The sequence below is a fragment of the Mesoplodon bidens genome (assembly GCF_964165515.1).
Source record: "Mesoplodon bidens genome assembly, chromosome: 5".
Classification (NCBI taxonomy): domain Eukaryota; kingdom Metazoa; phylum Chordata; class Mammalia; order Artiodactyla; family Ziphiidae; genus Mesoplodon; species Mesoplodon bidens.
This window is the reverse complement of record NC_138161.1, coordinates 26,565,055-26,588,523: the sequence shown is the minus strand read 5'-3', so window position 1 is coordinate 26,588,523 and position 23,469 is coordinate 26,565,055. Positions and strand designations below refer to the sequence as shown.

The following is a 23,469-nucleotide window of genomic DNA, read 5'->3' as shown; positions in this document are numbered from 1 at the left end:
TTGTTTTCTTTGTTTCTCTTTCATTTATTTCTGCTCTGATAGTTAAGATTTCTTTCCTTCTGCTAACTTTGGGTTTTGTTTGTTCTTCTTTCTCTAGCTGCTTTAGGTGTAAGGTTAGATTATTTATTTGAGAGTTTTGTTTCTGGAGGGAGGATTGTATTGCTATAAACTTCCCTCTTGGAACTGCTTTTGCTGCATCCCATAGGATTTGGATCATCCTGTTTTCATTGTCATTTGTCTCTAGGTATTTTTTGATTTCCTCTTTGATTTCTTCAGTGATCTCTTGGTTATTTAGTAACATATTGTTTAGCCTTCATGTGTTTGTGTTTTTTACGTTTTTTTTCCCTGTAAATGATTTCTAATCTCATAGTGTTGTAGTCAGAAAAGATGCTTGATATTTCAGTTTTCTTAAATTTACCAAGGCTTGATTTGTGACCCAAGATGTGATCTATCCTCGAGAATGTTCTGTGTGCACTTGAGAAGAAAGTGTAATCTGCTCTTTTCGGATGGAATGTCCTATAAATATCAATTAAATCTATCTGGTCTATTGTGTCATTTAAAGCACGTGTTTCCTTATTAATTTTCTGTCGATGATCTGTCCATTGGTGTAAGTGAGGTGTTAAAGTCCCCCACTGTTATTGTGTTACTGTCAGTTTCCTCTTTTACAGTTGTTAGCAGTTGCCTTATGTATTGAGGTGCTCCTATGTTGGGTGCATATATATTTATAATTGTTATATCTTCTTCTTGGATTGATCCCTTGATCATTATGTAGTGTCCTTCTTTGTCTCTTGTAATACTCTTTATTTTAAAGTCTATATTGTCTGATATGAGAATTGCTACTCCAGGTTTCCTTTGATTTCCATTTGCATGGAATATCTTTTTCCATCCCCTCACTTTCAGTCTGTATGTGTCCCTAGGTCTGAAGTGGGTCTCTTGTAGACAGCATATATATGGGTCTTGTTTTTGTATCCATTCAGCAAGCCTGTGTCTTTTGGTTGGAGCATTTAATCTATTCACATTTAAGGTAATTATCGATATGTATGTTCCTATTACCATTTTCTTAATTGTTTGGGGTTTGTTTTTCTAGATCCTTTTCTTCTCTTGTATTTCCCACTTGGAGAAGTTCCTTTTGCATTTGTTGTAGAGCTGGTTTTGTGGTCCTCAGTTCTCTTCATTTTTGCTTGTCTGTAAAGCTTTTGATTTTCTCCTTGAATCTGAATGAGATCCTTGCCAGGGTGAGTCACCTTGGTTGTAGGTTCTTCCCTTTCATCACTTTAAATATATCATGCCACTTCCTTCTGCTGTAGAGTTTCTTCTGAGAAATCAGCTGTTAACCTTATGGGAGTCCCCTTTTATGTTATTTGTCATTTTTCCCTTGTTGCTTTTAATAATTTTTCTTTGTCTTTAATTTTTGTCAGTTGGATTACTGTGTGTCCTGGCATGTTTCTCCATGTGCTTACTCTGCCTGGGACTCTCTGCGCTTCCTGGACTTGGGTGGCTATTTCCTTTCACATGTTAGGGAAGTTTTCGACTATAATCTCTTCAAATATTTTCTCAGGACCTTTCTCTCTCTCTTCTCCTTCTGGGACCCCTATAATGAGAATGTTGTTGCATTTAATTTTGTCCCAGAGGTCTCTTAGGCTGTCTTCATTTCTTTTCATTCTTTTTTTCTTTATTCTGTTCCATGGCAGTGATTTCCACTGTTCTGTCTTCCAAGTCACTTATCCGTTCTTCTGTCTCAGTTATTCTGCTATTGATTCTTTCTAGTATATTTTTCATTTCAGTTATTGTATTGTTCATCTCTGTTTGTTTGTTCTTTAATTCTTCTAGGTCTTTTTTAAACATTTCTTGCATCTTCTCGATCTTTGCCTCCATTCTTTTTCTCTGGTCCTGGATCATCTTCATTATCATTAGTCTGAATTCTTTTTCTGGAAGGTTCGCTATCTCCACTTCATTTAGTTGTTTTTCTGGTGTTTTATCTTGTTCCTTCATCTGGTACATAGTCTTCTGTCTTTTCATTTTCTCTTTCTGTGATTGTGGTTTTTGTTCCACAGGCTGCAGGATTGTAGTTCTTTTTGCTTCTGCTGTCTGCCCTGTGGTCGAGACTTAATTTTAATCAGAAATGAAATTTGATTGCTTTCCTGAGATGAGTATGTGTGTGTGTTCATGAGGGGCAGGGGGAATGGGTGGGTCACAATCCAGTTCAACAGATACTTACAGAAAATCTATCTGTATGTTCACATTCTTAACTCCCCCGTTTGGTTTTACATTATAATTTATACTTTCCCTGGTCCTGATTTATAAGTTATATGTTAAATTTCTCATACAGAATCTCCATCCCTGTGGAAGAAGTTTGGGGGGTAAATAAATAATCTGTACATGTGGGTGAGACATTATAATAGGTGCTTCAGGAGGTATGAGGAAGATGCCGTTCCAGTACTATTTGCACGCTTCAATCTGGAGGAGGGAGACTGACACTTACTCTCGAGTAAAATAAAACAAATAAATAAGTAAATAAATAAGGCAGAGCAGGGTACTGATTTGAGCAGATGTGTTATGTGATGTAAAACCATATGGTTTTCTGATTATTCTCTTGGGGACCCACTGCCTTCTCCAGATCATTTTCCCCCTTCACCTTGTGTACCAACCCTTCAGCCCACTGTTTACGCCAAACTTCTGGTTACTTTCCCACACTGACCATGAAATGCCCTGCCTCATACCCCCCACTCCCATCGTACATTATCTTGGTATTTTAGGATTTTTGTCCTACAGTTTGCTTTTGCAACATCTCTACACCACAGTTCTTGATCCCTCAAACACAGTGATTTTCTGTGCATTTCACTTAGGCAGTCCTCTCCTTACACTTAGTTCTTCCTTAGAAATCTTGAACTCTATTGTCACTATTTCCCAGCTTTTTCAAATTTTCATCACACCTTGCTGTCATTGCGATCTCCAGGTCCTTGCCCCCTTCCACCCTGCTTCTAGTCTTCCAGTTACTTTAAAACCAGAATTTCTTCACTAATCCTGCATCCTATAGTCAGATTTCAGCTCGCATTCCTGGTGTGGATCAATCCTACAGGCCAGTTTCTTTGCTCCTGCTCATGGACTGGGTGCACAGCTGGAGAAAAACTGCACATGCATAGCTTCATACATTAGGGAGACTATTGGCTAGACTTTTTGGCTAGCCATTTGGCTAGACTTTTTTTTTCAATTGCATTTATAAAACATCAGAATGTTTATATATATATACATATATATATATATATATATATATATATATATATATATATATATATATTTACTTTTTGGCTGCACAGCGCAGCTTCCGGGGTCTTAGTTCCCTGACCAGAGATTGAACCCAGATCCTGGAGTGGGAGTGCTGAGTCCTAACCACTGGACCACCAGGGAATTCCCAGAACATCATATTTTTAACAAAGACAAAATAAAAATAACTTTTTACCTTTAACTCCTTCAGTTCTTTTTAAATTCATTTTAAAATAGGCCTTCTATTTGAAGTATGACATTCATACATAGAATGGCATGCAGTTTAAAGCATTATTTGCCAGTTTACAGGTGAGAACATTATTACAAAGCAGACCCATCTATACAGTTGTCACCCAGATCAAGGTATATTACATAACCCACAACTCAGAAGTCCCCTCATGCCCCCTGCAGTCACTTCCTTCACTGTCTTCTGATTTCTAACAGCATAGATTAGTGTTGGCACTTTATATAAATGTTATACAGTATAAGCTTTTCTCCCTAAGCTTCCTATCATGCTTGTACAATTATTCCCATTGTGTAGCTCTAGTTTATTCATTTGCTTTGCTATATGGTATTGCATTGTGTGACTATACCACAGTTGATTTACCCATTCTACTGTTGATGGACATTTTTTCCCTCCAGTTTTCTGCTGTTGTGAAAAATGCGGCTGTGACATCCTCAGGCATTTGTTTTAGTGCACATGTACATACAGTTCTCTAACTATGACTGGCTTTCTGGGGTCTTATAGATTATACATCTGTGTAGCTTTAGTTGATGCTGCCAAACATTTTCAAAAGTTAATTGTAGGACTTCCCTGGTGGCGCAGTGGTTAAGAATACACCTGCCAGTGCAGGGGGCATGGGTTTGAGCCCTGGTCTGGGAAGATCCCACATGCCACAGAGCAACTAAGCCCGTGCGCCATGACTACTGTGCCCACGCGCCTAGAGTGCGTCCTCCGCAACAAGAGAAGCCACTGCAACGAGAAGCCCATGCGCCGCAACGAAGAGCAGCCCCCAGTTGCCACAACTAGAGAAAGCCCGCACGCAGCAACGAAGACCCAACACAGCCAAAAAAATAAACAAACACACACACATACACCCCAAGTTAATTGTACCAGTTGACACTCCCATCAATAGAGATGAGAGTTGCTCCACATCCTCATCATAGCCTTTTTTCATTTTGTCTGCTCTGCTAGGTGTGTAGTGTCACATCATTGTAGTTTTCTTTTTAAAACATTTTTATTATGGGAAATTTCAAATAAATATAAAACTAGAAAAAAAAGGGATGATAAACCATATATCTTTGCTCAGCTTCATCAGCTATTAGCTCATCTCTGTTGGACTCATGGTACCATTCTGCAGTCATTCGATTCTTCTCCCATTCCTCTTCACATAGTTCAGACTTGAACCAGTCTCCAAAAACCCCTCTACCCACATTTTTTTCTGCCTCTTTTATTCTAAGTAAATACTCTGTGCCTCCTTTGTTACAGAGGAAATGTCCTTCCCTCGAATCTTATTTAAAGTTGTCTTATCCCCTGTTTTCTAGGTCTCGTTGTCTCCTGGAGTCTTGATCCTTCACTCTCTGAGTGTTCTGTGTATTTTAACCTCCCATTCTATTTGCTCTTTCCTTTTGAGTCATAAACGTGCTCTACATTTCTCATTTCAAAACAGCCTTTCCTTGACCACACAGCACACTGCTGTCTCCTACTCTTGGGAGCCATGTTCCTCAAAAGAGCAGTCATTTTCTGTCTCTGCTCACATATTTCCACCTCTGTAGTTAGAAATATCCCATTGCACCCTCCCCCAACCCCGAGCCTTCAATAAATCAAATTTGGCCTAGGTCACCAATGAGGTTCTGATTGCCAAACCTAATAGATACATGTCAGTGTCCTTTATTTACATAACAGATTTTGAGTTCTTCCTATATGGAAGGCTCTGCTTAGTGTCAGGGATAAAAGATTAAATGACACCTTCCCAACACTACACGAATTTATTTCCTAGTAGGAATGACAGGCTTGGAAGATGACAGTCAGTTGTCATACTGGATACTGTCTATTTTATTTATCTTTGGGTGAAGTAGAAAAGAATAGCTTTATTGCTTTGCCAGGCAAAGGGGGCCACAGCGGACTAATGCCCTCAAAACTGTATCCCCACCTGGAGGAGGTAATGAGGAGTTTTATAGTAACGGTTCAAAGAGGGCATGGTCAGCTCATGACATTCTTCTGATTCGTTGGTAGTGAGGTAATTGGGAGTCAGCATCATCGACCTCGTTCCAACTGGTCTGCTTGTATGCAGCACACAGTTAACTTCTTCTACCTGGTAGGGGTTTCAGTATCTGGTCTCAGGACTTAATGAACCTCAGGTTCTTTTTTGTGTGTGTGTGTGGTACGCAGGCCTCTCACTGCTGCGGCCTCTCCCGTTGCGGAGCACAGGCTCCAGAAGCGCAGGCTCAGCGGCCATGGCCCACGGGCCCAGCCGCTCCACGGCATGTGGGATCTTCCTGGACCGGGGCACAAACCCGTGTCCCCTGCATCGGCAGGCAGACTCTCAACCACTGCGCCACCAGGGAATCCCAAACCTCAGGTTCTTGATGTCTCATTGCAGAAAGAATTCAGTGAGAGATAAAGTGATAAGTAAGAAGTGGATTTATTTAGAGAGAAACACACTCCACAGACAGAGTGTGGGCCATCTCAGAAGGCCAGAGAGTCCTGGATACTGCTTATTGAAAGGATGATACCAAGTTGTGCTGGAACTATTCTAAGAACTTTACATACATTGTTTTACTTAATCCCTATAAAGAAGTAAGCATTGTTACTACTAATTCCCATTTTACAGAAAAGAAGTTAAGACTTTATTTATTTTTAAAATTAATTAATTAATTAATTAATTTTTGGCTGCATTGGATCTTCGTTGCTTCATGTGGGCTTTCTCTAGTTGTGGTGAGCAGGGGCTACTCTTCGTTGCAGTGCGCGGGCTTCTCATTGCCGTGGCTTCTCATTGTGGAGCACGGGCTCTAGGAGCACGGGCTTCAGTAGTTGTGGCTCGCAGGCTCTAAGAGCGCAGGCTCAGTGGTTGTGGCACACGGGCTTAGTTGCTCCGTGGCATGTGGGATCTTCCCAGACCAGGGCTCGAACCCATGTCTCCCGCATTGGCAGGCGGACTCTCAACCACTGCGCCCCCAGGGAAGCCCCAACGTTAATACTTGAAAAGGTTAGACACTTGCCCTGGCTAAGCATTTGGTAAGCTCAGTTTGAATTTGAATGCAGATCTGACTTCAGAGCCGATGCTGTTTGTGGGCAGAATTGCTTGCATAATTCAGTCTGCTCATATGTCAGAAATGTCTGCACTTGCTGTGAGGTGAACTCAGAGAACTGTCGCTACTGCCTTTGAGTTGTGCAAGGAGGGGAGGGGATGGATGTTGAGGGAAGGCTTCTTGTTGGTTGCTTGATTGATGGTCATATGTAGGACATATTTAGATCTGAAACAGATAATTTACTAACACTGTTTATTTATGTTTGAGCCCTAGAGAAACAACATGTCCAAAGTGATAGAGCTTTTTTGTGACAAACTTGACAACAGATCCTGGTCTGGTATTTGTTTCTCTGTTTAAAAAAAGGGTCCAGGGCTTCCCTGGTGGCGCAGTGGTTGAGAGTCCGCCTGCCGATGCAGGGGACACGGGTTCGTGGCCCGGTCCTGGAAGATCCCACGTGCCGCAGAGCGGCTGGGCCTGTGAGCCATGGCCTCTGAGCCTGCATGTCCGGAGCCTGTGCTCCGCAGCGGGAGAGGCCACAGCAGTGAGAGGCCCGCATACCGAAAGAAAAAAAAAAAAAGGGTCCACCCAAACTCCAGAACCATGTGCTACCTAAAATGCTGTCTTCTTGGAAATCTAGTATAGGAGAGGAATAGTGTAAAATCCTGAACCCTTCTTCCACCAAGGTGATTGGAATGGGGTCTAATAACTTACTCACTGTGTTACTTTGTAGTGACTTTTAAAAGGAAATGTCTTATGTCTGGGGGTGTTGACTGGTGGACTTCTTCTTGCAGGACCAGTGTGGCTTGGGAGCCAATCTGCCTAGATTTGTATCTTGCTCCCATAGTAGCTTAGATACCTCTCAGTGTCTCTGTTTCTTCATTGTAAAATCGGGATGATATTAGTACCTCTCTCAGAGTCGTTATGAGGCTGAAAGAGTTAATATGTGTAAAATATTTTGAAACGTGCCTGGCATATAATAGGTACTCAGTCACTGTTAGTTACTATTTATGGTTAAGATGATGGTTTCCTCATTTCCGTCTCAGTTTATTTCCTGGGCACTTGCTTTTTGATTTCTCATTGCGGGTGGGGAGCTGAGAATTGATATAAAAAAACAGCATAGAAAAAACCAGCATTAAGTAAGTATACTTAATGTCATTTCTCATTGTTATTTGACTGTAAGTATTATTTTCTTAGCTAAGTACATATTGACAATCCTGTATTGAGTAACACATGGGAATTAAACAAAAACTCCTAGACAGCAAAGAGCGTAATTTCTATCTACCTTCTGGTGTTTTCTTCTCTTCCCCAGCAATATTTAAAGGCCTAGTTGGGGTAGTTAACTAGTGTTAACATACTTAAAGTGTTTTTCTTTTTCCTTTCTAGAAAGAAACACTATTTCGGTGAATTTTTTTTTTTTTTTTTTTTTTTTTTTTTTTTTTTTTGCGGTACGCAGGCCTCTCACTGTTGTGGCGTCTCCCGTTGTGGAGCACAGGCTCCGGACGCGCAGGCTCAGCAGCCATGGCTCACGGGCCCAGCCGCTCTGCGGCATGTGGGATCTTCCCGGACTGGGGCAGGAACCCGTGTCCCCTGCATCGGCAGGCGGACTCTCAACCACTGCGCCACCAGGGAAGCCCTATTTAGGTGAATTTTAAACATTGCTAATCCCAAAACGACTCCCTGGTGAGAAGGAAATTGGCAGATTGGCATCAGGGTCAAGGAGATGGTCTAAATAGCTTGGCAGTTGCATTTTTGCAACATTTAAAAAGGGTTTAAAGTATCCCAATGACTTACTTGCTAACCCAGACATCTGATGTGTAGTATTTGTTATCAAACATACACAACAAAATTATACTTGTCATGATCAGTCCCTTAAACATACCACTTCCTGATTTTCCCAGTTTATTTTTTAACATTGTTCTCATGAATTATTATTGAATGTTACTGTATTTTTATGTAAGGTTCCTGAATTCTGTATTCTGAATTAAGCAGCACAATTGAACATCTTCTCTATTTAAAATAGTAATCTCTATGACATACTTTGACATTTCTCACAAAAGTCAATATCAAATACATTCTTTGTAGCAATTGACATGAAGGTCATCATAACATACCCCTTTTCAAGAAACCAAAGAGATATGCAAGACTTCTGAATGTGAAGTTAAATTATTCTTATTCCTAGTTTTTCTTTTTTGTTAATATCTTTGGAATGACTCCAGATTTTCTTTCTTTCTTTCTTTCTTTTTAATTTTTGGCTGTGTTGGGGCTACTCTTCATTGCGCGGTTCATGAGCTTTTCATTGTGGTGGCTTATCTTGTTGCAGAGCACGGGCTCTAGGCACTCGGGCTTCAGTAGTTGTGGTGCGTGGGCTTAGCTGCTCTGCGGCGTGTGGGATCTTCCCAGACCAGGGATTGAACCCATGTCCCCTGAATTGGCAGGCGGATTCTTAACCACTGTGCCACCAGGGGAGTCCAACTCCACATATTCTGAGAAACCACACATTGGTGTGTAACATTTTTCTCCTTTTGCTTCATGTTGTTCTTGAGATAGATAGACAAGCAACTTTTCTTCATCCCTAGTTGTGATTTTAGAATATTCATGAATAAAAGTTTTTCTTAATATCATATTTCTTTCATGTTAATATAACTATACTTAAGGACTTCCCTGGTGGTCCAGTGGCTAAGACTCCACACTCCCAATGTATGGGACCTGGGTTCGGATCCGTGGTCAGGGAATTAGATCCCATGTGCTGCAACTAAGAGTTTGCATGCGGCAACTAAGACCTAGTGCAGCCGAATAAATAAATAGATAAATAAATAGGTAAAATATTTTAAAAAATGAGTGACTGATCAGGTAGGCTGCTTTAAAATATATATATAACTAAACATAAAGTTGCATACACATTAATTTCTTACCACATTTGCTAACATTTCTTGTAACGTGAATATTAAAGTAATAAGCATCCGTCTTTACTCCTGTTAGCATACGACCAAGCTTGTTCAGCTCCCTCTGAGCTCCATATATCTCCAGTGACTTCACTGTTCCTTTCCTTTACTTCCCTGGATGCACAGTCTTCCCGTGGCTCTCCTTCCCATACTTTTCCCGAAAGGTTTCATGGTCCTCTCTCCCATCACCACTCCTCTTTCAAATGGCTCCTTCACCTTCCCTCTGCTCTGAGCTCCCGCCCTCCACTGGAACTGAGCAGTTTCGTCCAAGGCAGGTCTGGGGTCTTGCTGAATTAAGGCTTGGAACATGCCCTCCAGAGGTGAAACCCCGGCGCCCTGTTAAGCAAGTGAAAGTATGTGGTTAAGGGTAGGGACATGTAAACAGCTACCTTCAGTAGAGGTGGGGGTTGTGTAATTGAGAGGAGGAAGCAATTAACACTGCCTGTGGGGGCCTGGGAAAACTTCGGAGGAGGCCACAGGTGAGAGGTACTTTGAATGGCTGCAGGTGCTTTCAGTGGGAGAAAGCGGGCCTTTCAGACGAGGGAAACGTGCACAAACACAGGTGCTCCTCAAGTGTGCGCTTAACTCATCTTTTCCCCCTTGGTGCTTTCTCTGATTTCTTTGCTTTCCTTCTGTGATTGGCTCCAGACCAGGATACTTTCATTGTTGTGGTTCCATCTTTAATAGAGAAAAGTCTTAAAGTATTTTCACCTACTTTTAGCCACATTACATCTTGTTAATTTTTCCTCACTATTTTGAAATGAAACATCTTTCATTTCTGGTAGATCCTCAGTTTCCCTTCTCTTACACAAAGGTACTACTTGTGCCTGTGAGTTTTCCTTTTCCTTTTTTTTTAAGCTGAGCACCAGAAATTTTGCTAGGCAATCAATGATAATCAAGAAGCTTTGGCTTCTAAATCAAATGCGAAATATTCACTGAGGGTATAGGGTAGGAAGGACACACAGTGAAGAAGCAACCTCAGTAAAACAGGGTAAGTACTTGTGATGGAGGCCTCATCAGCTGACTGAGGAGTCCATTGGATTCAGTCCGTATTTGGGCACAAAGAAAGAATGCTCTCTGGGGAAGTGCCTGAGCCGAGACCAAAGTAATAGAAGTGAGTCCAAAAGGTGGGATGGAGCAAGGAAGGCAGTGTTATAAAGCGTGTGGGTGCTCAGTGCTGCGGCACGTGGGGAGAGTGCGGGTGCTGAGCAGCCAGAGGTGGGGAGGCGCCTGCTCACCAAGGGCCTTGAGGAGGATAAAGGTGTCTGAACCAGGGAGGGGCTGCCAGGGTTGTTCAGGCATGGCAGTGGTATAATTTCAGAAACAGCTGTTCAGAGCACACGGGTGAAGCATGGAGGTGGTCAGAATGAGGTAGAGTGGGTGCAGGGAAGACAGCAGGCTCAGCCTGTGGGAGAGATGGTTGTGGCCTGGACATAGAGAAAAATGGTTGCATTTGGGATATTTTAATTTGACACCAATTCTGCTGTGTGTGTATAGGGGGCCCTCCCCGCTACGTCCACCAAGGAATTCTTTGACACCAGCTGGATATTCTGACATCATCCACCCGGAGGTAGCGTCAGACCCACAGGTTCATAAGGGCTCGGTCCTGCGAGCCTGCCACCCCCCCTCATGCGCACACGCACTTCAGATGCCAGTTGCGCGTTCAGGTTGTCAGCTATGCTTCTATAGATCTGGGGTTCCCACCACCCTCTCCTTAGCTCGATTTACTAGAGCGGCTCGCAGAACTCAGAAATTTTTACTTCCTAGATCATCAGTTTATTATAAAAAGGATATACAGCCAAATGGAAGATGCCTAGGGCCAAGGTATGGGGAGAGGCTTCGCGCTTCTATGCTCTCTGAGCATCTCCATGTGTTTAACAACCCAGTTCTATCCTAATACTGTCCTTTTCGGTTTTTATAGAGTCTTCATTACAGAGGCATGATTGATCAAATCATTGGCTGCTGGTGAATGAACTTAATCTCCAGCCCCTCCCCCTCCCCTCCCCCCCAGGGTTGGGGGTGGGACTGGTAGTTCTAATCCTCTCATCACATGATCGCCTCCCTTGGCAACCAGCCGGTCCTTAGGTTCCTTAGGAGTTCTCTAAAAGTCCCCGTTATCATAACAAAAGACACCTTGATCGCTCCTAGGAGCTCTGTGCCAGGCACTGGGACACAGACCAAATATATATGTATTATAAATCAGAACATCAAAGTTACATTAAGGAGGGCTTCCCTGGTGGCGCAGTGGTTGAGAGCCCGCCCGCCGGTACAGGGGACACGGGTTTGTGCCCCCCGGGAAGATCCCACATGCCGCGGAGCGGCGGGGCCCGTGAGCCATGGCCGCCGAGCCTGCGCGTCCGGAGCCTGTGCTCCGCAACGGGAGAGGCCACAACAGTGAGAGGCCCCCGGACCGCAAAAAAAAAAAAAGTTACATTAAGGAGGTACCAGTTCTTATCGAATTAGGGCTCCGCCCTTCGACCGAATGTAACATAATCACCTCCTTAAAGGCCGTCTCTAACACAGTTACATGGGGGATTCATTAAGGCATCCTCAAGAACTATGATGGGACACGATTCAGTCACTAGCACAGTCCCCCCAGAGTATTACTATACTTGTATATTTATTATTAAACGTGTATGTTAAAGGTCATATTCTTTTTGAAAGATCTAATTTGATTAGATAACTGTCTTTGCTGTCAGGTAAATGGAATTAAACCTGGTGGTGGCAGTGTTTAGTCGAACGTCCATTAATATAAGTGGGAGTCGATTTTACTACCTGAAAGCCATATTTTAGTCAGGTCCTTTGGCTGGAGCGGGCTCGTTCTGGCCTAGTGTGTTTGCTCTAGTTTTTTGTCTCAGGTAGGAGAGCTTGGATTTCTTACCTTAATTCTCCTGCCTGTTATTAGGCGTCTAGGTTGTTTTCGGATGCTGCCTTTTGTCGGACATTGGGGTTGTTTTCAGATGCATGCTTGCACGTATTAGGTCTTGTGAGTTCAGCCTCAGTTCCTCAAAGTGGGTTTGCTCATTTGCATTTCACAGGCCTCCTGTAGTGTTGGTCCAGTAAGTTGGACTCGCCCTCCATGGGTGCTGCAATATTTCCAACACTTTTGCCTAGCTTGGCTTTTTCTGTTTCCATTCTCTTAGACAGAGGTACTTGGGCCTGTGAGTTTGCTTTGCCTGTGCTGTCCCCAGCGTATTGTGACCTGCTTACCTCGGGCATCCAGAATTTCTTGAATGCCGTTTGATTCTGTTGTAATGAAGCATTTCATTGATTGCTTAGATCTCTAGACAGCTTATGTGGGAGCCCCTCTCTCCACGCAGGTGAAAACACCTCACTCATCACTGCTTGAAAGATCCCTGTGCATATGCCATCTTTGGTCAGACTCCACATTTAGTGTCTTGCTTGTATAGATAAATATGTGGAAAACACGTTTCAGGTGATTCCTTTTGTCTCATTTCCTCAGTGATAGAACAGCAGAAAACCTTCCTTCGTTCAGCAAGTTTTGTTGAAAGCTAAATGGTGATTTTTTTAACCTAAGATTTTTAATATAGTTAAATTTATGTGTTTTCCTTCATAGTTTCTGTGTTCTCTGTTTTGTGTTCTCTAGTTTTTTTTTTAAAGGAATTTTGCCTTTTTAAATATATTTTATTTATTTATTTATGGCTGTGTTGGGTCTTCGTTTCTGGGCGAGGGCTTTCTCTAGTTGTGGCAAGCGGGGGCCACTCTTCATCGCGGTGCGCGGTCCTCTCACTATTGTGGCCTCACTCGTTGCGGAGCACAGGCTCCAGATGCGCAGGCTCGGTAATTGTGGCTCACGGGGCCAGCCGCTCCGCGGCATGCGGGATCTTCCCAGACCAGGGCCCAAACCCATGTCCCCTGCATTGGCAGGCAGACTCTCAACCACTGCGCCACCAGGGAAGCCCCTCTAGTTTTCTTTAAGACTTTCCTCAGTCAAAACATTATCGAAAATTCTCACACATTTACTTCATTTATTTTTTTAATCAACTATAAAGTTTCATGAGCACATTCCAACTTCCTATGATTTTAAGATTGACAGAAGGAAAAGATAGCTGAAGACCATCCAGGTTAACATGTAGCTTAAACTTGAAAAGAAATGGAAGAAGTAAGGCAGGTTATCAGTTGCAAACGTTGCCTGCCTTCAGGAGGAGTACTGCCTGCCACGCTCTCCAGTTGTGCTCCTTTCTGACGGTGGAAACAGATCGAAGGCCTTGGCAGAAGATGACAACATCAAAGCTGAAAAATACTCTGATGAAGTCATGTCATTTTGATGCTCAGATAGAAGTCAGACTGGGCAGAAGAGAGGTTCCACAGACTCAAGTGATTTGGAATTTGGAGATTAGAGAAAGCAAGCAGAAAACTGGGAGATGTTATTTTAGTCACTGCCAAAAAGGGACATGATTCAGTCTGTTTATTTACATAATCCAGTGCTGAGCACTTGTTAACAGGACCCTCCAAGTACTTGTGGTTGATCATGTGCTGCGTATTTCATCACATTCTGAATATGTTTGAATAAAATTATAAGAAGATTTGTTATTTGACTTAGTTTTGAGACCATGTTTGAACTTACAAGTAGTTTGCAAGTTAAATTATCACTCAATTTGCTGCATAAATAGAATTGGGCAGTGTTAAGAATATCCAGAGACACTGCCTGAGACCAAGTGTCTGCCTTTTGTCTTCTACAATTTGTGACGGATGCATACATCAGTGCTTGAAAAACTATGCCCTCGTGCAGAGAGGCCCCTTCAGTGTTGCTAGGAAACCCAATAACTGTTTTCTACCATCTTGAGATTTTAATTCATTTCTAGTGCAACACAATGAAGAGCAGTTGAATGTTTTAAACATTTTTGGAAAAAGAAATGCTGAAAACCGTTTAAGAGTCTGTTTAAAATTTCTTTTAGCAGTATACATATTAAGGAAATCTCATTATAAAGCTCACCTTTCTTAAAATCTCAGTTGTGAAAAATAACTAACAGTTTGATATCTATCCAGATCATTTTTGTACACATGAAACTGTTTTCTAAGATACTCTTTAAAAGAAAAGTAATTTTTATGTATCAAAGAAGAAAGAATGGATGATACTATCATGAAAACGAAGTTACATTTCATTCTAATGACTGTAGTATAAGTACTGAGCATGAAGTAGGAGAATTTAAACTTTCACTTATTTAGATATCTAATTGATGCCTCTAAAGTTTTCATTTGATTTTTTATCAAATAAAAGCTCTAGAAGCACAGAGTAACCAGGAAGTTTTAATCAAATTTTCATTCTTACTTATATATATTTTTTGCCTCCATATTTTTGGACTGTGTCTTGATTTGTTTGAAATGGAATTCTCATCCTGGACTGTACTTAGATTGTTCTTATCTTACATCATACATATGGTATTCATACCCAGACAAATGCAGACAATTGTAGGAGCTATAGACAGGAGATCTTCAAGTAGCAGGACCTTCTGGCAGATTAATGCTATTTTTCAACATTTCTAAAATTCATCAAAGTTATAATCCAGTCACCAGTTATTTTCTACTAATGTGCAAGGAACACAACAGAGGATAAAGGTATCCACAATTTCTGCTGACCCTGATGGAGCTAATGGTGAATCAGGGCATGCATTTAAAACATTCACTGAAAATTACAAAGTAGTATGGGAAGATAAGCTCATTGATATCTAGAAGATGGGACAAAAACCATGGAGCCTGAGTTTATAAAAGGAAAAAAAAGAAGAAGATAGTATTCGCTGAGCGCCAAATGGGTGATAACGGATAGCAGAAAGTAAAGTACTGTGAGCATTACTAGGAAGACAGAGGAAAAATCATTGTAGGCTGGAGAGGTAGCAGAGTGCCTGAGTGAATGAGGTGGGAATGGAATTGAGTTTATTAGAAATGATAGAAAGTATTTATTCAGAGGATTGAACATTAATCAGGAGAAATAGTTGCGATTACACAGATACCTATCAAATCATACCATCTAAACTAGAAATGTGCACATGAAATGGAGATTGGAGTAGTATGGACTTCTGGGGGGATGGTAAGTGGTCCATTTGGGCTGAATCAGTGGTTTTGGATGGCATACCAATCTTTGCTGTTTAGCAAACTAACCCAAACTTTAGAGGCTTTAAAAGAACAATCGTGTATTAGTTCATGATCCTGTCTAGGGTCACTCCTGGAGCTGCAGGCAGCTGGTGTGGACTAGAGTGGTGTTTTAGGGTGGCTGCAGGTTGGGTACTTACAGCTGTTGGTCTGACACCTCAGTTCTCTCTGTGTGGAGCAGCAACGCCTCTTGAAGCCTAGCCCTGGGACTGGCTCAGCAGTACTCAGGCTACTTTCTATTCGCCAAAACAAGGCCACCTCTGATTTAGGGGAGGGCCTGCAGAGAGTCTGTGTCCAGTTTTAATTTGCTGTTTGATGAGTGCACTTAAATGTGATAAAAGCCTAGGATGGTGCCTGAATATAAATGGTCTTGAATGTAACCTGACTTTTCTTTCCTTCTCAATCTATTGGCTACAACCTAACATTTCATTACAACTGATAGTCTGCGTGTATTAAGCCTCTTCTTCTAAGAGCTAATGGAAAGGTTCATATGATGGATAATAATATAATTCTTCATTTTGGTTTGTTCTGTTGGAATGTGTCATTTGAAAACCAGCAACAAAATCATCATTATGGAGAATTAGGACTTGGATTTACTTTTAATTTTGCTCTGTGTTTATTTTTATGGTGTGAGCAGGGGGATGGGAAGTGGGGGAGAGAGGAAGGCCCCATGTATCATAATCTTTGTGCTTGGGGTCTCTTCCAGGTCATCATCCAGCCCTGAAAGTCAGGGTTGGGTGACGTAGAGGCCCACGTTGTAGAGCTGCTGAATGGAAACCAGTGTATTCATTTGAAACTTCAGATCTGCATACGTTACACATTTGACTTTACCCATAAGAAAATGTTAGGTTATCACAAGAAAAACATACAGTGACAGACTAGTGTGGTTCAAACTTTTATAGTGTAAATAGTGGAAAAAAAAAAAAGTTTTGTGTGATAGTTCGTTTACAGACCAAATTTGCATTATATTAAGTTGTTGGTTGCTCAAACTGTAATCTTTTTCTTTTCTTTTTTTTTGCGGTACGCGGGCCTCTCACTGCTGTGGCCTCTCCCGTTGCGGAGCACAGGCTCCGGACGCTCAGGCTCAGCGGCCATGGCTCACGGGCCCAGTCGCTCTGCAGCATGTGGGATCTTCCCGGACCGGGGCACGAACCCGTGTCCCCTGCATCGGCAGGCGGACTGTCAACCACTGCGCCACCAGGGAAGCCCGGTTGCAGTGGGTTTTAGCCATGTCTCTCACAAACTCAGTTGGAAGAAACTATGTTGGAATTTTTGTTTGGGGCTCGGGACATCTATTTTTGCTTTTATAAAGTTTTCAAATATTACCATCCAGCATTAGTGTGATCTAAGTGGAAGTTTCATAGAATACAAATTTGAGAATGGGTTATGGAATTTTATGATGTCTTTTAAAATATGATATAATAAATATGTCTGACTGTTTTTCAGAAGGGAAATAAGAAGGGACAAACGGTAAGAAATGTCTTAAAGATAATATTGAGGTCAATTATTTGGTACATTTAAAAATATATAAATTGACAGTTTCTTCTCTTTTTGAATTGTCATCAAAATTTATTGCTTAGAAATATTTTTAAGCATTCAATAAAAGTTACAGAATCAAATTTAATAAAAATTTGGAATTACAGAAGCCTTGGCAGAAAACGTGTCAAAATTCATCAGCATGTGCCCCAGTGATGGGAGTTCCAAGTGTGTCGCTGGCACCATGGAAGCGTGAATTAATGTGGCCTTGAATTAGTATGACATAATTGACTTTTCAGAGACTCTAGCCAGGTTCAGTTTTAAACATCTGCTTGGATAATAGAAATCCTTTACTAGGTTCTTATGATTCATATGAGAATGCTGGTATTCCATATAATGTTGGGAACTTTCCAGTGTTCTGAAAGGAAATTGTGTTGAATAAGATGGATATTAATATTTGTCATTCTATTTCTACAGAAGCACAAACTTAAAAACTGGGGACCGCTGAGTTGGAATTTCATTCCTGTGGTCCCCAATAAAATCCTGTTTCACCCACATCCTGTGCTCCCTCTGAAGAGCTGAGGTGTGCTGAGCGTGCTGCCAGCCTGAGAGCAGATGCTCAGTCGATATGCATGTTTCATATTCTAGATTTCGCCAGAAGTTTGAGTATCACTACTCCTGAACAGATGATTGAAAAGGCCAAAGGGGAAACTGCCTATTTGCCGTGCAAATTTACCCTCGGTCCAGAAGACCAGGGACCTCTGGACATCGAGTGGCTGCTATCACCAGCTGATAATCAGAAGGTGGATCAAGTGGTATGTGTTGCTTACTCGGCAGATGCCGGGGAACTGGTCTTCGGTGTCTGTCACTGTGCTGATGATGGGGGGGGGGGACGTGGGGAGCTATGAAGAAAGTCATAGCTTATGGTGTAGGTGAGGAAGGCACATGCTGTGGAAATTGAGGACACTTATGTAATGGAGTGAAGTGGATAATAAGTGACCTCCGATTTCAAGAGGAAGAAAAGGTCACCAGACTTCTTAGAGAAGGCTGCAAGGAAGAAGAGGAACTTGTGAACGTTCTGAAAATCTGGACTTGGAAATATATGTGAGCCAGGGAGCAGGGGAGGCGTATATGGAGCAGGTCTGACAGTGCAGCAGGAATGTGCATAACGTGTTAGGGGATGCCTGGTAAACTAGGCTTTGTGAAAGGTTAGGTAGAATTGAATTTTTACATTTCACACAAGGATTGTATAAGGGTCAAGTCTAACAGTGTAATGAAGGTATGTATTATTACAGTCTGCTTTCCATATTTTTGCAAGTTAAATATCCTATACATTGAATTCCTTAAAAAATAAAACAGCAGTTGGCCCTTCATATCTGTGGGTTCCCCATCTGTGGATTCAACCATTCATGGATTGAAAATATTTGGGAACAAAAATTCCAGAAAGTTCCAGAAAGCAAAACTTGAATTTCCCACATGCCAGCAATAATTTACATACCATTTACATTGTATTAGGTATTGTAGGTAATGTAGAGATGAGTTAAAGTATATGGGAGGGTGCATATACTTTAAGTCATCTCATAAGTACGCTATCTTGTATGAGGGGCCTGAGCATCTGCGGATTTTGGCATCTGAGGAGGGGAGGGGGAAAGGGAGGAGGTCCTGAACCACCCCCATCCCCACCCCCACCGGGGGTATGGAGGGATGTCTGTATTATTATTTTTTTATTTTAATTTTTTTTTTATAATTAAGATCTAGTTTCTTTTTTTAAAAATTTATTCATTTAAATTTATTTATTTTTGGCTGCATTGGGTCTTTGTTGCTGTGCACGGGCTTTCTCTAGTTGCAGAGAGCGGGGGCTACTCTTCGTTGTGGCGTGCAGGCTTCTCATTGTGGTGGCTTCTCTTGTTGTGGAGCGCAGGCTCCAGGCACGCGGGCTTCAGTAGTGGTGGTTCGTGGGCTCTAGAGCTCAGGCTCAGCAGTTGTGGTGCACGGGGTTAGTTGCTCCGCAGCATGTGCGATCTTCCCGGACCAGGGCTCGAACCCGCATTCCCTGCATTGGCAGGCGGATTCTTAACCACTGCGCCACCAGGGAAGCCCCGGGATGACTGTATTATTATAGAATTTTTTCTAATTACAAATTAATAAGAGCGTAATGTAGAAAACTTGAAAAGCCAAAAGTAGCACAAAGGAGAAAAATTGCCCCATAACCTTGGTATTTAACCAGGTTTCTTTGCCTGACTTGCAGCAAGACAAATGCTGAAAGACAAGAGCTGAGATGCCAAAGTTTACAGCTGAGAAAGAGTTATTCACAAGGCAGCCAAGTGAGGAGACAGAACAAATCTCAGATCTGCCTCCCTGAAGGCAAGGGACTTGACATATTTATGAGAGAAAGAAGCAGGGTGGGGGCTTCCCTGGTGGTGCCGTGGTTGAGGGTCCGCCTGCCGTTGCAGGGGACACGGGTTCGTGCCCCGGTCCGGGAAGATCCCACATGCCGCAGAGCGGCTGGGCCCGTGAGCCATGGCGCTGAGCCTGCGCATCTGGAGCCTGTGCTCCGCAATGGGAGAGGCCACAACGGTGAGAGGCCCGCGTACCGCAAAAAAAAAAAAAAAAAAAAAGAAGCAGGGTGGTCTTACACATGGGGAAAGGTGTTTGGAGTTAGGAAAAGGTAAGGTCATCAGTGTTCTGTGCAGATTTATCTTAGTTACATGCTTTTTCTTGAGATTCATCTTCAGAAATGGAGGCACTTAGCATGATTGAGGGTGGAGTTTTCAGCCCTCTGACGTCAAAAGGCCATTCAGTGGACACCTGCCCAGACTCAGTTTTAGGGTTGGTGGTCCCAGCCAACCTTAGCCGGCTTGAACTGCACAGAAGCCAACTCCCAGTTCCTGGAAAACAACTTAAGCCCCCCCATCACTATGTGACCCATACATCAGCATTGTCTATAAAGGTGGTTAAGGAGTTAAAAAATAATTAAGGCGAGCTGGGTCAGAGAAGGTAGGGTACAAGTGGAGGGGTTTTGAACAAGCTGTGCTCTTCTTATGTGCTGTTCTCTAAGACAAGCTCAGGAATTCCTGTTAGTCACCAGTTTCTGTTAACCCTCTGCGGCACGATTTCAGCCTCATCTCCAGATACACATATCACGCTTTGCCTTTTAATGGTACCAGAATATTCCACTAATTTAGAGTGCTTCATATTAGCTTCGCCTGATATATTTAATTTTAAAAAATCAGTGTTGATAAATTATATTAAACCAGGGAGAGAAAAAGAAGTTCACATATTTGGAGGAATATTATATATAATATATTTGGAAGGGAAATGTTTACTTATGGTCCATGTTAAAGAAGGGGTTATCCAGCTGTTTAATGGCTGAATCAGTGCAGTTAGGTAATTAACTATTTTTGGCAAATACAAGCAGTCTGTCTATGATGTATTTGTGAAGAAAAAAATTAAGGTGCTTTCCCAAGTTGTAAATGTCTAGGGCCACCCCCTCCAAGCGTATATCTCTGCCCTGATTCTGGTACTAGAACTTCCTTCTCTCCCCCTAAGCAAAATAAATTGAGCCTGACTCATCCTGTATACTCAGCCCAGATACCCTGTCCCCTCTCATCTTGCTCTTCATCCCGTCTCTCTCTCTCTCTTTTTTTTTTTTTTTTTCTGCCATACACGGGCCTCTCACTGTTGTGGCCTCTCCCGTTGCGGAGCACAGGCTCCGGACGCTCAGGCTCAGTGGCCATGGCTCACGGGCCCAGCCTCTCCGCGGCATGTGGGATCCTCCCGGACCGGGGCACGAACTCGTGTCCCCCGCATCGGCAGGCGGACTCTCAACCACTGTGCCACCAGGGAAACCCCATCCCCTCTCCCCTTTCCATGGCAGTGCCAGCACCCTGAGCGCAGGCTTCTACCTGAGGTCCTACACACCCCGGACTCCCTTGCCAGTGCAGTGCCCATCCCCCTTTAGAGTCCAGGACTCTGGTTCCGTGGTTAAGATGCATGAATGGAGAGCACAGGTCATAAATGCTTCTGGCTTAAGACTCACGGGTGAAGCCCTGTGACCAGGTACGACTCGAGACCAAGAAGTTCAGCGTGCCCTATAGCCTTGTGTTTCTATTCATGTAAGGAGACAAGGACTTCTGTGCTGAGTGGGAGGCCCAGGCTTGCTGCCTACAGGACTTGTGAGACAAGTGTGAAACTAGGAACTGGGTTGAAGTGTCCATTTCTGGGCAATTTTGGCAAATGTGGCAAAGCCTAGCCTCTAACCTAAAACACAGTAAAGGAAGACCAAAAGAAAGAAGGGCTAGGGAGAGATTGATGCAGAGGAGGATGCTTACATAGAATTTCAGCTACATTATAATTACATTATATATTATAATGCTCGCTAAATCCTTATTTTAATATTTTTAAGCTAGCAGGCAGTGCGGTGGGGGACTGGGCTGGAGAAATTTCCATCCCCATTCCCTGTGTGATCTCTTTAGTCAGCAAACAGTTACCATGTACTGTGCACTTACTGTGTGCTGGGCAGTGTTTTAGGTACTTTAATTATATATACTTATTTAAGCCTTAAAACAGCATCCCGGAATGAGGATGATTATACATGTGAGGAGGAGGAAAATGAGGCCCAGGGATTTGAAGGAACACGCCCAGGGTCACGCAGCTGGCAACAGACACAGCCGGGGCTCTGAACCCCAGTCTCTCTGACCTTGCCCTGCCCGCCACCCCCCAGCCCGCACTTGATTATCCTCTGCACTAACGTGTACTACCTCCTCTGTCTCCTCATGTGTAAAATAGGAACAAGTACACCTGCCTCAGGGTTGTGGTAAGAATCCTCTGAAATACTGTATGCATTAGCATTTCGTAAGCCTGTAAGTCATAAAGAAATGTTTATAAAGTCAGTCAGTATACAGTGTCAGGCCACATGGATCTGGTTTGCATCTCAGCTGTGTGACTTTGGGAGAGTAGGTCTGTGACAGCCCCTGCTTTCCTCAGGTTAAAGGTTAAATGTGGATAGTCTCTCCATCGCTGCTGGGTTGTAAAGAGGAATCAAAATTGCCTGGTAAATGTTACTTCCCGGTTTCTTAACTACTGTTTATAAGACTGTTTTCATGGGAAAACATTAAGTTAGTTTACAAAAATGACTGACAGTGGAGACACATTTTATTTGTCAGGCCCTCCTTGAAAGACTCCTGAAGTGTGTGTGTAGCAGAATGAGGGACTGAACTTTGTGGCTCAGGAGAGCCCACGGTTTAATATAGAGGAAGAGACACTGTCTCATTTGAGGAGTTTTCAGTGTTGCTGTTGTCAAGTGGGTGTGGGGAGAAGATGGAACAAACAAAGTGATGGCTTGTTTTACACAGTAAGTCAGCTGTGGACCCTTCGACTGTGTCTTTTATTTACTTAGCAAACCAGTATTGAGTGCGTCTGCAATGCAGACACTTTATACAAGCAAAAGATCTTTAGTGAATTGGGGGGGTGGTCAGCATGGTAGTGGAGGTGATAATAGAAGAACCCAAGTCTGTGCCCTGAAGAAATTCCTACAGATGGCCCTGATTCTGATCTTATTTTTCATAATAAACATCTCAGATAAAAAATTATTTGCAGGATGTAGACTGTAGTTGTCTTTTCTGATTATTATTTGACTTTGGTACCACTGCTCTTTGGCTCTTTGGTCTCAGATGGCCAGAATGAAGGATTTTATTAGCGAATGAAAAATTATAAAGTGTGTTCAATTAATTTTAGTGATAGTTAGAGATGACTATTATAAGTTCTCTTCCAAGTCAAGTTTAGCAGAATTTATTTTTCCTCTAAATCTAGCCTTTAGTTATTTCCATCAAAGCCTATAACAGTGGTTCAGAAAACTTAGTGGAATTAGGAAAGGTCTTTGCTCTTCATCACAGATTAATTGGAAGGTCCTGTGTAACCTGGCTGGGCACACACATTTTAACAGGTTTATTTTATTATTTTATCTATTAGGGTCTGGAACCTTCGAGTACCTCCAACTTAGTATATTAAGACAAAAAATGTTGTCTTTTTTGTCTGTAAGTTCCATGGGTAAATTATCATAAGCCCTTTTTGGGCAGTAGTGGTAGTTTGTACCTGATTTTATACAGTTGATCGGCATACTGCATCCTCTGAGGCAGCTGAAAATAGAGTGTTTCAGAATTCACAAATCCATGCTCTTGTGGAGTCTCACCGAATGGCTCTCTGATAGAGGGCTACATTACTTAATCATGTGGCGGTCTTGGTTTCCCCATCTACACTGACAGTGTGTGACCATACTTTGGGATCATATTGTGGTTTCTTTCCGTTTTCTTAACCCGTGATTTGAATAATTGTAGATTCCTCATGATACCGTGTTCTTATTCTTTTTGTGGATCCTACATTACCATGGTGTATCCAGAGCTCCTTTAATGAGACAGAGAGTTTA

At 42.4% G+C, this 23,469-nt stretch overlaps 1 protein-coding gene across 4 annotated transcripts in view; it reads left to right on the top strand.

The window, feature by feature from the left end:
• CXADR (CXADR cell adhesion molecule) overlaps positions 1-23,469 on the top strand; it is a gene marked incomplete at its 3' end in the record, with an annotated part of 53,606 nt that overhangs the window by 14,260 nt on the left and 15,877 nt on the right. For all 4 annotated transcript variants that reach the window (XM_081235416.1, XM_081235415.1, XM_081235417.1 and 1 more), the window contains exon 2: positions 17,694-17,860. In XM_081235416.1, the coding sequence (XP_081091542.1) occupies positions 17,694-17,860 (167 nt within the window). The remainder of the gene's footprint in view (positions 1-17,693; positions 17,861-23,469) is intronic.